This window comes from Euleptes europaea, chromosome 18 (genome assembly GCF_029931775.1).
Source record: "Euleptes europaea isolate rEulEur1 chromosome 18, rEulEur1.hap1, whole genome shotgun sequence".
NCBI lineage: Eukaryota > Metazoa > Chordata > Lepidosauria > Squamata > Sphaerodactylidae > Euleptes > Euleptes europaea.
In genome coordinates, this window is record NC_079329.1 from 17,221,711 (window position 1) to 17,236,318 (window position 14,608).

The window sequence follows — 14,608 nt, forward strand, 5'->3', positions numbered from 1 at the left end:
CATCACTGCCATCTATTATACATTGAAGAGTAAGTTTTATCATTAATAATGTTCTAGTATGCAGAGACACGTGTTAAATGAGTACTGGTACATTTTCATTGTCATACTAATTTTTCACTTTCAAAATGCTAAATTTCCAGAGAAGAATCTATGTATATGCATTATTATGCAATACAAATAATGCTCCTGGGCTGGTAGTGTAAAAAAAAGAAAAAAAGAAAGTGAATTAAGGAGTTATATCAGAACTGTGTTCATGGTCCATTCTATGATAATAATGTGCAAGTGCTTTTTCACTTTGCACCCAACTTTTTTGGGTGTACACCTAAAAATATAGGGTTAGATCCACCCAATCTCACCTCTTTACTATTGTCCCCATCCCACATGGCTTTTGTCCCCATGATCCCCATCATAGCATTTTTGGGTGGTCAAGGAGAACCCTGTTTCCATTATCGGCAGGAAAAACTGGTTGGATCCTGATGATAGGAATGAGACTAATATACTAGAGAGTCAAGATAAGCTACAGTGCTCTGCCATGTGTACAACAGGTCACAGGCTTAGGCGTGCTGTCATAGAAAGAACTCCAGTATCTACCCAACCGTGAATGCATGAAAATCGTAAGCACAAGAAGTGTATTAACTATTGTGTTTATATTATTTCAGAAAACCGCCGGAAGCTAGCTCTTTCAGGTTAGTTGCCATATCAATTTATGTGGTGAATATGGGGCAAAACAAGGGAAGATGGAAATCTGTGGTGGCTGGAAAGAGCTACATAACACAGGTGTGGGAGGACCAAGAAGGACTACAACTGCCCGCTTCCTATGTATGTTGAGAATTTCTAAAAGGTTCAATGTTGTTTGTGGCAAAATGTATTGTGACTTTAAGCACCAGATATTTCAACACAGATTATTATAATTCTAATGCATATTTCCATGTACACAGAAAATGAACGGGAAGCAATGGAAGAAGGTAGGTGTTTATTTTTGGTGGTGGAAAGTGCTGTCAACTCACAGCTGACTTATGCCGACCCCATAGAGTTTTCAAGGCAAGAGATGTTCAGAGGTGGTTTGCCATTTCCTGCCTCCGCGTCACACTCCTGGTAGTCCTTGGAGGTCACACATCCACATTCTAACCAGGGCCGACCCTGCTTAGCTTCTGAGATCTGACAAGATCAGGCTGGCCTGGGGATATCCAGGTCAGGGAGAACATTAGATAGGACCCCAGTAAGTTTCCCCAGAATGATAACTTCAAATAAAGACTGTTTATTATCCTACTATTCTTGAGAAAAGTTCCATGCAGGGGTGGATTGACTATTAAGGCCACCAGAAAAAGTCCTGGTGGGAGCAGCACTAACAGTCACTGTCGCAATGCGACATGGCTAGCCTGCTCTTCCTCCTTTCCCCCACAGGTTGGGGTGGTGGTTGGCTGGGCTCTTTCAAGGGTAATTTATGCCTCCCACTCTGCCCCTAGTTTCATGGTTTTGATGGCTTTGTTAACTAAAATCACAGGGGAAGAGATTAATACACTGAATGTGGAACATTCTCAATTTAAGGAAATTTAGAGTCATTTGTATGAGAAACCATGTTTTTTGTGGAATAATCTACTTTATTGGTTAAGGAAAATAAAAAGCAAAATTTTGTAATAAAGGAGGTTAAATTGTGCAAATTTCAGGGGAATCTCAGGGACTATAAAGACTAAGTTCAACTGGTAGCGGTCCACAGGTAACCGCTTTACTCAGAAGTTGTGTCTTTCAATAACACACCAGATACTAGTCAAGAGGATGACATTGCTACTAGTTCATATTAGAAACTGCATAATGCAAAGGACTCTAATTCTCAGGATTTTTGAGAACAATCATAGTATGGGTTTAGATGGGTATAACTCTACTTAGAAATTCACTTCTTGTTATTGCCAGTACTAATTAAATACTAATTAAATCTGAAAGTCCATAATATCAATAAAGACAAAACTAAATCACAATGGTTGATAAGGAAGCTGATCACAAAACCCATTCTGCAAATCTTCATGAGGTGCCAAATTATGTTACCAACACCTGTTTTTCACTTTTGCTGCAATTTTCTGCTCTCCCCCATTTAGTTTAATTAGTGTAAATTACACATATGGTACAACCCAGTCAAAACTGACGACCCATTGGTTTGAATGTGAAAGTTAAGTACAAATGTAAACATCTTTGATTGAAACAAATGGAACATTAAAGGTTAAATTATATGGACATTTAGCTGGGATTAAATCACATTGAACACGGTGGGATTTATATCTAATTATTAACAGGATCAAAACGAGCCCCGTGGCGCAGAGTGGTAAACTGCAGTACTGCAGTCAAAAACTCTGCTCACGACCTGAGTTCGATCCCGACGGAAGTTGGTTTCAGGTAGCCGGCTCAAGGTCGACTCAGCCTTCCATCCTTCTGAGGTCAGTAAAATGAATACCCAGGTTGCTGGGGGTAAAGGGAAGATGACTGGGGAAGGCACTGGCAAACCACCCCATAAAACAAAGTCTGCCTAGTAAACATTGGGATGTGACATCACCCCATGGGTCTGGAATGACCTAGTGCTTGCACAGGGGACCTTTAACTTTACCTTTATATGAACAGGATCAGTCTGCAAAATCCTTAATTTTGGCTATTTTACATTCTTAGTATATAATTCTAAACGTTTACTAAAGCATGGGATGAAATAAAGATTATAACTTCCCTTCCTAATTTCACTGTTGTTACTATGTGTGTTATCTCCAATAATACTCAAATAATGTAATTTTTGTGTCTTCCAGAAACAGCATGCCTTAAAAGTACCCTGGGTAAGCCTGCCTTTTAGTTCATCCAGATGGAATGATACAATTGGCTCAGGTTGCAAATTTAAGGACATTTTTTGTGGTATTTCTGAATAGATCTGCCTAGCACTGCCCTCTTATAGATAATTTATTCTGTATGAGTTGAATGCTGAAAAGTCAGTTTCTGACTTGTTCATATAACAGTATAGTATTATTAACTGCTGTGGTAAAAGTCCCTTCTTTGTTTTGTTTTGTACAAAGTGTAAAAAAAAAGATGGAGAATGGAAAAATCACTCTCAAAACATTATTGGTGGGTGCCAGGCCACATATTGCTGTTCTTAGAAGCAGAGAGGGTGGTGATTTTTCTAGGGCTAGGTCATTTGCAGGTCTAGTTACTTAATTTAAATCCCAGTTTAATTCAGGTTAAGTAACTGTGAAGTGCTTCATTCACATAACACTGGATATTTCCTTGTGCGATTTAATAAGCTTTCTATCCACCAAACTATGTTGGGACTCATTCTACCATTTGCTTTCTCTTTCAGAAAAAGAAAGAAAAGAAACCCAGGAAGGTAATTCAAAAGTCCAGTCAGAGATGTCAACAAATCACAGCTTTTTTACAGTTCTACCCAGGGAATTGGGGGGAGGGTCTGCAAGGGCCAATCTATACTGGGGCCACAGCAAATGAGGAATGGTCTCAGGGGGCACTGTTTCCCTGTTAGAAAAAACACACGTATTGATGGACTACATGTAAATTTCCCAAATGGGGCCAATAGTATCCCACTAGGTCATTTCAGGTTGGAATAATGTTATATATCAGGGAGGTCTTAAATTCCCAATCTGAACCAGCCCCTGCATGCCTGGGAACTAAGTTCTGACCATGGAAGTCACAATATAAATGTGATCTCCAAGATCCAGAGAGGATGCAAGGAAAATGTAACATTGGCCTTTTATGCATGGTCTGTTTCCTCTGGATCTGTTGCTCTCTAACTGCACAGTATTTGCAGTTGAATTCTCAAAGCACTATGCACAGATGCTATCACCCATGAAGAAATTCCAGGAGTACCTCTTGATCAATTATGCATCCCCAGTGAAAATGAGGAGCTTCTGAACCAGGTGTGGGTCTCTTTCTCCTGAAAACGCTGCTTTGTAATTGGCTGTAGTGTAATTTTTTGAAATACATCATCAGCCCCCACCAGCCCCGCAGTGGGATTCTTTCATTTGATCTGAACTGAGTGGTCACATTACATCCAAAGCAGAGAAGGGTCTGGACAACCCTCCCCAACCAATTTGTTTCTGGCTATCTCAATGCAGGGGTCAAAAGAATGTAAAAACACTGGCATAGTCATTTGTGACCATTTCATCATTCCATCGGTAATCTTGCACTCGTAAACAAACAAAAAGGCTTTCATGCCTATAAGAGGAGGGCAACAAATCAGTCTGGCTAGGTTCCATCCTGTCAAGAACTGAAATTGACCCAAACTTGCTGTGAAACTGACCAAATAAGCAGCCTCATGGTATTCCAGCATTGTTCTCTTGCTAGTGCACTCACAAATGACTTTGAGGGGAGGGGATGGATGAGGGGGGCAGACATGTGGGAGGTACACGCGAGAATGGGTGTGGGCAGAAAAACCCAAAGTGATAAGTATGCACAGGACTGGGTTTCAATTTGGGACTGAGGCAGACTTTAAACTCAGGGTAAAAAAGCATCCTGAAAATGAAGGGAAAACATGAGGGGAGAGCGAGGCGACTTCTGAAGGTCGGAAAATACATGCATAATTAAAATGAAGCCCTAAAGTAGTTGGGGGGGGGGGTGACCAAGACAGGAAAAACCTGTGCATAAAAGGCCATTGAGTCAGGCCCTAAGACTTGAAATTGATCCCAGAATCAAATGGGTAACCAGTGGAGCTCTTTCAATGTTGGGAAGATACATTTTCTATAATTGTGCCTATCAGCAGCATTGGTGCGGCATTTTAAATTAAGTAAAGTTTTCAAACAGTTTTTGAAGGCAGCCCCACATAGATCACATTGCAGTAATCTAGGGGAGCGATCCCTTTGTTGTCAACCCTCCAGGCTGGGAGGGATCCCAAACATTTGCTCCCCCCAGAAGTGACTGTTACATGGCAAAGTTAATTCTGCATCTGAGTTTCTAGGGCAAACTTGGCTCAGTGGATGTAGCAGCAAAAAGAGCAGTGGAGGGAGCAATGGAACCTAGTTGTACCTCTCCAGGCCCCCAATGGTCCAGCTGTGACCACTCTGTTTTTCAGTGTTGACCAAGTGTCCTGGTAAAAATACCCCCCCCCCCCCAAGTGCTCCAGTAGTCAGATAGCAGGGTCAGTTCCATGTCTGGGCTTCGACAGCTGTTGAAGAATACCACAGGCAATGGCGACAACAGTTTACAAGACATCAGGGCTTCTCTAGTGACACCTGGGTTCGCCCCCAGCCCTCTAATGGTCCAGATGCTGCTGCAAACACTGCTGCTGTCTCTGGATGCCAGTGACAGCTCCCAGGAAAAATAACTCTCACCTGTCCCCATAGTGCTGGTCAAGCACACAAATAGGAAGTTCATTTTCTGGGCTTGGCTTCTGGGCCTGATAAAGCTGTTGAGGAACCCAATAACACTTAGTCTAACACCCAGCCCTGGGCAAAAGAAGAGTTGGTTTTTATATGCCGACTTTCTCTACCACTTAAGGGAGACTCAAACCGGCTTACAGTCACCTTCCCTTCCCCTCCTCACAACAGACACCCTGTGAGGTAGGTGGGGCTGAGAAAGTGTGACTAGCCCAAGGTTACCCAGCAGCCTTCATATGTAGGAGTGGGGAAACCAAACCAGTTCACCAGATTAGCCTCCTCTGCTCATGTGGAGGAGTGGGGAATCAAACCCAGTTCTCCAGATCAGAGTCCACCACTCCAAACCACTGCTCTTACCACTACACCACACTGGCTCAGAAAGAACTCCCAGTTTGAACATTAATTTTTTTCCTCCTGATCTAAGACATTTCTGGAATTATAGAATATAGAATGTGTCTGGTTGGCCTAGCCCTGGGTTATGGATCTGAATATGTCCCTCCTCCAAAATGCGTAACCATAAGCATACTACATATTCCAAATGTTCTAAAATATACATTGTAGAAAGAAAAGAAAAAGCCCATACTGTTTATGCTTTGGGGGAAAATTCTTTTTTCCTAGATGTTTAATTTCCCATTTTGTTCATTTGCAGCTTGGAAAGAAGCACACGTTAGTTATGGTAAGATGACGATTTCTGGTAGAACATCCAACAAATCCCTCTCTTGCATGAGACTTAAACTGAGTTTTGTTTACAATCCTAATGTAGATGGAAAGCATACATCAGTTGCGTTCAAATTCTGTTATGCTCCATTTCTGTTAACCAATAACATTGGCTATGTCCAAAGCCCTGTGATTCTTATTTCTCTAGACATGGCCATTCACACCCTTGACAACTTCTTGGCTGTGATATCAACAATGTTTTGCCAAAGGATTTCTGTATAATAATTGCCAACTTCTTTCATTTCAGAGAAAACCATGGCAGAATTGGGTGAGTCATAGCGCCTCTGTTTGGAATCAAGCAAGAAAAGTTCATCAAAAATAAGCTGTTAAGCATTGCAAATATCATTACAGCCTTTTTTTTTCCATTGCAGAGTTCAGAAGGGCAGCTTCCTATGCAGGTATGGTAACATGTCAATATAACACTCCCTAGTAACTGTCACTCTATAAATTTGCATCCCAACCCACCGCTTTATGAACACTCTACTAGGCACTTGTTACATCAGTTGTGAACACATCTATTCACCAGTTGAAGGGAAAGATCTATGTCAAGTTGCCCATCTCATTGAGTCAAATGGGAAAGGAATTGCAGCTGTATAACTTCATATGCCCCTCAGATACATCAAATTGCTGGGTCAGAGTGCTGGTCTTTCCAATGGATAGACAGGCAGGTATTTCATTTAAAGAATTATAGAATCAGTTTTCATTACATTGAAATCAGTGGTCATGATTTTTCATTGCAATGAGAATTTTGCTCTCAAATATTCATTCAAAAAGTCCAAAGTTTCTTTGATAAAATGTTTTATTATTATGAACTTTTAAAAGTGGTGGTGGAAAGTCGCAACTGACTGATGGCAACTCCATCGGGTTTTCCAGGCAAGAGACATTCAGAGGTGGTTTGCCATTGCCTGCTTCTGTGCGGCCTGGGAAAGTTCGGAGAGAACTGTGACTGGCCCAAGGTCACCCAGCAGACTTCATGTGGAGGAGTGGGGAATCAAACCCAGTTCTCCAGATTAGTGTGCCACTCTTAACCACTATATCACGCTGGCTCCTGCTTTTAAAAATGCAATATGAAAAAAACGTGAATCAGCTTGCTATTTTATATCCTGTTATCTTTTTAAATTCTTTTTATTTTGCTTCATTTATACTTTGCCTTTTTCCCCAAAAGGAGCCCCATGGTGCAGAGTGGCAAGCTGCAGTACTGCAGTCCAAGCTCTGCTTACAACCTGAATTAGATCCCGACGGAAGTCGGTTTCAGGTAGCCGGCTCAAGATTGACTCAGCCTTCCATCCTTCCAAGGTTGGTAAAATGAGTACCGTACTCAGCTTGCTGGGGGTAAAGTGTAGATGACTGGGGAAGGCAATGGCAAACCACCTCATAAACAAGTCTCCCTAGTAAACATTGTGATGTGACATCATCCCATGGGTCATTAATGACCTGGTGCTTGCACACCTTTACTTTTTTCTCCCCAAAGTGGCTTACTTACATCTCCCTCCTTTTCTCCATTTTATCCCCACTAGAACCCTGTGAGGAAGGTTAGGCCAGGAGTGTGTGACTGTCCCAAGGTCACCCAGTAAGTTTCTATGGCAGAAAGGTGATTCAAACCTGGGTCTCCCAGATCCTAGTCCAACACTTTATTGACTATACAATGTTGTCACATTCAGAGTCTTGGGGAGTTTTAGTGGTATCAAGCTTTTGGAAATGTTAGTTACTGAAAGGAAAATATCAAGCGTAAAATCCAATTAAATTCACATTTCCATAGACTTCTTTGGTGTAGCATCATGTACAGAAAAACCTAAGAGTACCTGCTTTGATAGTAGCATTAGTGAAGTATAACTCGCTTTGTGCAAAAGATAAGAACAATCAAGGCTTGGCTCTGTAACCTAGATGATGAGACCTTGTCTAGCCAGACTTGCTATGACCACCAGTTGTAGTGAGCTGCTCTTAAAGATAAAGCTCATCACAATTCAGAACCAGCACATGAGCTCTGCTTTATCTCAGGTTCCATATGGTGGCTTTTAACCATTTCACATCAGATGGATTTGAATTTACCACTGCAAGCTAGGCAGTTGTGGTGTGACATGGTGAAACTTACCTAATATGAACGGTGAGTTGAACTTGTAGGGATGCCAATGGGCTGGGAGAAAAAATTCTTGCCTCATTAACAGAGGCATGACGCCTGCTGGGTGACCTTGGGCCAGTCACAGTTCTCTCAGAACTCTCTCAACCCGTGCAGAGGCATGCAATGGCAAACCACCTCTGTTAGTCTCTTGCCTTGAAAACCCTGTGGGGTTGCCAGACGTCAGCTGTGACTTCACGGCACTTTACACACACAATGAAATGTCATTTATCTCCGTGCCACAAAAGGCTTTGCCCATTCCCACAAGTTAAGCCCCATTAAAGGGATGGGGTATTTTTCTGTTGGCATCCCTGTGAACTTGCCATGTGTAACATTCACCATGTGGAGCAATGGAAAGCAGCCTCCATGAAAAAGTTAGTATGTGCTGACCAGCTCCTATTCCTCTTGTTATTTCTTTTTAGTTTGAATATTAATGACCTCCTTTTTACCAATGATATTCTGTTGCTTTCTAGTCAACATCACTTTGGATCCTCAGTGTGCACATCCCGAACTCCTCATCAAAGGGAAAAATAGAGTTAAACAAGATTATTTACGGTCAGGAATGAAGGATTTCAAAGGAACTTTGATTGCAGTGGCAAATGAAGGGTTTTCTTCTGGGAAACTTTACTGGGAGGTGGAAATGAGAGGCGAAGTTTCTTGGGAGCTGGGGGTACTTACTGAGACAGTAAGAAAAAGATTAATAAGCCAGAAGCTGGAAAAGCCATTGAAGGAAGGGTTTGTAAGTATGCAATGGTTCCAGAGTCAATACCACTGCATTGGAGGAAATAGTCTAACTGATAGTCAGAATGAGGAGTGTGCAGTCGTAGGTGTATTTCTGGACTTGGAAGAGAACATGCTGTCTTTTTACAATGTTCAGTTAATGTGTTCTATTAGGTCAATCCCTGTTGAGTTTGTTGAGAAAATGTATCCATTCTTCAGTCCAGGAAGTTATAAAAAGTCCCTGCGTATTCGCCCTGTGAGCTCCCCTCCATGTTTACCTTCCCTTTGAAAGTCAACAGAACACCAGTGTTATCCATGCCATTGGGAACCGTGCATGGGCTGATTTACACATACTTATCGATCACCTGATATCTTCCTCTACATTTAATGACTTCAAGCTGAATGTGTGCACTCTTTATCAGAAGGCACTGCATTTAAGTGATGTGAGGAGATGGGATATTGGATTTCTGATGCACAGAATGGCATCGCTTGATGCTGGAGCCAACAGTCAAGTGACAAATAATGTGTGAAGCAGCCCAAAGAGATGAGACAAAGATGAGATGAGAAATAAAAGAGATGATAAATAGAAGCTAAACAAGGAGAAATATTTAGTTGGAGTTATATGATACAGCAGAAAACAGAGAAAGGCAATGACTAATGAAAATGAAGACCTGGTGCTATTCACAGAAGATGACATTTTTGTATTTTTAATTTGATTCAAGAGATAAAAGCCCAAAAGTTTCTCATGGGTCTGAAAAGATTATCAAAACTTGTGTGTCAGAAGAATGTACACCATAGGATCAAAAAACCAGGGGGAGAAAACATTTCAGAAATACTTAAGTTTATGGCTAGAGCATAGATCCTTTGAATTACAAAAATTCCCAACTATCTTCACCAGAAAAGGCAAGATTTGGCAATGTATTATGTGAAATGAAAAGGCAAGACCCTGCGTGTTTATTACAGAACTGGACATGGTATATATTTATGGTTTGTGTACTTATTCTGATCCATATACTGGTATTTGCAGTGTTCTTGATGCCTTTTCACAGGGATTCTCTCAAATAAGCATGGACTATTAATTTCACCAATGCCAGTGCATATTCCAAAGCAATAAATGTATAGATATTTTGATTTTGGTGCTCTCTCCTTATACTTTCTTTCATTAGGTGATATTTCTGTAGAACTTAGTAGGATCAGAATGTACAAACAGAGCTAATTCAAAATTATGTTCTGAACTTTTACACATTGAAACCGGGGGCTAATCACACAAAAGATTTTCTGAAACTGGCCCCCCATTCACCTTTTTCACCTTCACTGATGCTTACTCATTTGGTCTTGGCAACAGTAACTGCAATCTGTCTGTTGGCAGTCTTACCATATCTGATCAGGCAGATGGGTCTTAGACACATGTCTGTGTGAATGTGGCCCACTTTTCCATTTGGCCCCAATTGTCACTAAGATAGCCAGAATGTAAGGTAACCATTAGTAAATAGGGGAAATGTTGCCCTTCTTTGCGACTCTCCCTCAATTCACTGAAACATCTCCCATCTTTGCAGCCTGCACACAGGGTGGCAAAACTGGGGCAGAGGGGAGACTGAGATTTTGCTTTGCTGCACTAATAAGCACAAAAGACCCAGTTGTTAGTGAATTTAGCAGTTGGTAATTTAAAGTTCTACTTTGGTTATGAAATTTTTGTTCTTTAAAAAAGTTTACCTTGTGTAAGCACTTTATTCACTTTATTCCGATTGCATCATTTATAATTAGACCAGATATATCACCCCAAAGAAATGAAGATTGTTAAATATGACTTAAGGCTGCAACCAAAATGACAACTGTGTGTATAGCTCCTGCCCACCTTCCCTGTAATGTGTAGTACAACTTACCCATGCTCTGTTGTTATTATATGATGAATTCTTAGGGTTGCCAGTCCCTTGTTGGGGGTTAGAGAAGCAGTGGAGGAAGGCCTAGGCCTCCTTACCAGTGCCAGTATTCCTCCCACCCCTGCCAGTTGCCAGGGGGTACCTGGCAACACCATGTGTTCCTTACCCCTGGTTGGTGCAGGGGAACACACAATGGGTTGGATTCAACCATCAACCATCTTTTCTGCTGTTGAAAAGGGGAGCAGAGGAGGTCCCCTTCGAAACTCAGCAAAATTCAGATTCGGCAAAATTCAGCCTGTTTTGATTCGGGAAATGCCGAAGTCCGAACTCCCCCGATTCGGATCTGGGGAATTCGGCACTAGATTCGGAGTTCCCGAATCAATTCAGCCGAATAAAGACCCCTTCTCTGTTTACAGGGAGTCCCTGGAAACTGGGCAGGGGGTCTTTAAAGTGCTCTGCGCTGCCAGCCCAGGCAGCGTGGAGGAGTTTAAATACCCCCCTGCTGGGCTTCCAGGGAGTCCCTGGAAGCCAGGCGGGGGGTCTTTAAAGGGCTCCGCACTGCCAGCCCAGGCAGCGCAGAGAAGTTTAAGCCCCCCCCCCGCTGGGCTTCCAAGGAGTCTTTAAAGGGCTTCACGCAGGGGGGGTCTTTAAAGGGCTTCATGCTGCCTGGGCTGACAGTGCGGAGGAGTTTAAGCACCCCCCCCACGGGCTTCCAGGGAGTCTCTGCCTGGGACCCCGCCCAACAGCTGAGCGTCGGGACCCAGGCAGGGGAGCAGGAATTCCAGGAACCAGGCAGGGAAGCAGGAACTTCCAGGAACTCCAGGAAATTAAAAAAAAAGGCATCCCTCCTCCCTTCCAGGGAGTCCCTGGAAGCCGGGGGGGGGGGTCTTTAAACTGCTCCGTGCCGCCTGGGCTGGCAGTGCGGAGCAGTTTAAAGACCCCCTGCTCAGCTTCCAGGAACTCCAGGAAATTCAAAAAAAGGCAGGAAAAGGCAGGTTCGGGAATGGCGAACCTGCCGAATTTATTCAGTGATCGCCCGAACTCACAGAATTCGGTTTGTCATTTTCCCGCCTATTTTTGAATTCGGTTGGTCTTGAACTGATAACCTCCAAATCGGGGCAAATTCGGCTGTTTTTCAGTTTGGGACAAACTGAATCGACAGCCCTAATTCGGATATGCCGAACCAAAAAAAAAAAAAAGCCAGAGAAATCAATTTTGGCTTTTTTTGGCCGAAAAATAAAGGGCAACATTTTAGTGAAGCCAAAAAATAGTAATAGTGCTTTAAATAGCGTTGCCATAAATTGGAAGCAACTTGATGGCACTTAACACACACAGGCTCTTGCTGATTGCAGCCATCTTGATGAGAAAAAACAAACATGTTTAATGGTGCCCAGACCGTTTTCAAGCACTGAGAAATCATTTAGGTGCAGTTATTCCATGCTATACCAGGTGTCACTTTGCAGTAGTGTTACTGCAACTCATTTCTTTTTAAGTGGCATTGAAAGTCTGAACTGGGGGGGGATTATCACTTGGTGAAAACATTTATGCACACTAATATCAAATATGCAGACAGAAAAAAGTAACCTTGCACCATAGACATGATGGAAAGTCAGCCAACCCCTTCCTCTCTTGAACCACAAACTGTGCAGTGATTTCAAAACATTTATTCAACTTTTTCAAGGAGACTAAACACAACCATAAAAATACTTTTGGATGGAAAGTGCATAATTACGCTTCAACTGCTATGAAAGTATTGATATCAATGGACATCAGTGAAATGCGATTAAAAATTATTTCAAGAATTGTTGTTTACCATCAACGGGCAATTTGGAGCAAGGGAGGGAATGATAGAGTGTGGAGGAAAGGGATGGGAAGGCGGGGTCTGGATGACATGGTGGTGATGCTCAGAAATGGGCAGAACAAAATAGCTGTAGATTGACAAATCCCCCACTAAAAATCCAACAAGTGGAAAGCGACAGGAAAAAAAATAAAGGAAAAAGCACATCCGGAAAAGCGGGGAATTTTCCCACAATCCCCAATCCTGCAGCGAAAGCAGCCAAGGCAAGTCTGGATACCTGAACTAAGTCCGAAGATTTAAAGAAACTTTATTTAGAAATATATAGTTTTCTTAGCACAACAACATTATGTTTATAAAAATGCACTAGAAGTACAATGTAAACCAAGACCAAAGGAGAGAAATGTCATTATTTGTGACGTCTGTTATCCTCAGAAAGAAATTTGTTGTTCAAAAATGAACAAGCACTCCACCTAAGCTGCATCCTTTTTTTGGGAGCCGATTTTCATGGTTGTTCCTTCATGTCCATTTTTAAAGAATGGAACTATGTCTTCTGAGAATGAACAATTGTTAAATACAAACATTTCAGACATGTCAGTAATATTGAAAAAAGTCAACTCTTTCTCTTGGAAATTGAGGTAAACTCCAATTTTGTTGGGCTTTCTTTGCACTGTGACTCTTGTCCAGGGATCTGTCTTTGCCCAATAATCCTTTCCACTTCTCCCCAGGACCCAGAACCCCTTTTTTGGGGAGAAGGAAATTTGTCCTTTTCTCTTTATTGATCTTCTGGCTACTCCCAAATCCCATTCAGTACAGTTATTAATTTCTACCTCCCAAAAATGACTTCCAGAGGAGAATGCTTCACTGCCCAAGACAGACACAATCCCATCAAAACACTGAGAATTAGTTGAAGATGTGAAAGTCTTTGGTCCATGGGTGAGGCTTTTCTTATCTCTAGCAATTACGAGTTTGGGATGCGCTGAATCTGCATCTAGAGTGATGTTGTCTGAAAAGAGAGTTCTTGGTTAGGCAACTAGGATTCAATGGATAGAAACATGGTTTTGCATCTTAAAAAACACAGATTCATTAGGTAGCCTTGGATGAATTACTATCCTCCAGTATCAAGTCCTTATTTTTAATATGAAAGCAGGAGCAGACATATACTTTAAATATATGCTGATGGGATCCGAACTGGCTGAAATGGAATAAATCTTGGGGTTGTAGTGGATAGCTCAATGAAAATATTGACTCACTGTGTGCTAACAGTGATAAAAGCAAGCTGTGTGCTGGGGGTTATTAAGAAAGGAATGGAAAACAAAATGGTGAATATTGTAATGCCCCTGTATATGTATGTATGTATGTATGTATGTATGTATGTATGTATGTATGTATGTATGTGTGTATGTGTATGTATGTATGTATGTGTATGCCACAGAGTGTTGGACTCTTCAGTTTAGATAAAAGAGTTTTCTGACATAAGGTGTGCATATGTGCAAAGTGCCCATAAATTACAGCTGACTTATGACAACCCTACCAAGGGGCTTTCAGGGCAAGTGAGAAGTAGAGGTGGGTTGCCATTGCTTTCCTCTGCAGAGTTTTCCTTTCTGATCTCCCTTCCAAGTACTAACCCTGCTTAGCTTCTAAGACCTGATGAGATCAGGTTATACCATGCCTCCTTCCCTCCTGAGATAAGGAGAGGCATAGATAACTCAATAAATTAAATAAAAACACTGTGCATATGCACACTATCATGTTTGTATAATCAAATGATTGATGGCAACACATACTTGGTCTTAGTTGTAGCTGTAACTATATGAACACAGCCCACACTTCAGTATGCCACTTGGAATTAAAATAATTAGAACAGGCACTCAGTGTATAGATTTGTGTTGCAATCCAAACACCAGTGATGAAATTATGACATTAGGGGAATTAATGGATTTGCCATATTTGTGCTAGAATGTGCATTTCATCTCACCTGCATTGCTACGAGCTTCTCTCAGTTCTGAAAACCAACAAACAAAAA

General features: G+C 41.8%; 1 protein-coding gene across 1 annotated transcript in view; it reads right to left on the bottom strand.

Moving 5' to 3' along the window:
- The window catches only part of LOC130490571 (butyrophilin subfamily 1 member A1-like), a 49,790-nt gene that overhangs the window by 17,663 nt on the left and 17,519 nt on the right, over positions 1-14,608 (bottom strand). The window contains exon 8 of the mRNA XM_056864392.1: positions 14,561-14,587. Coding sequence (XP_056720370.1) covers positions 14,561-14,587 — 27 coding nt within the window. The remainder of the gene's footprint in view (positions 1-14,560; positions 14,588-14,608) is intronic.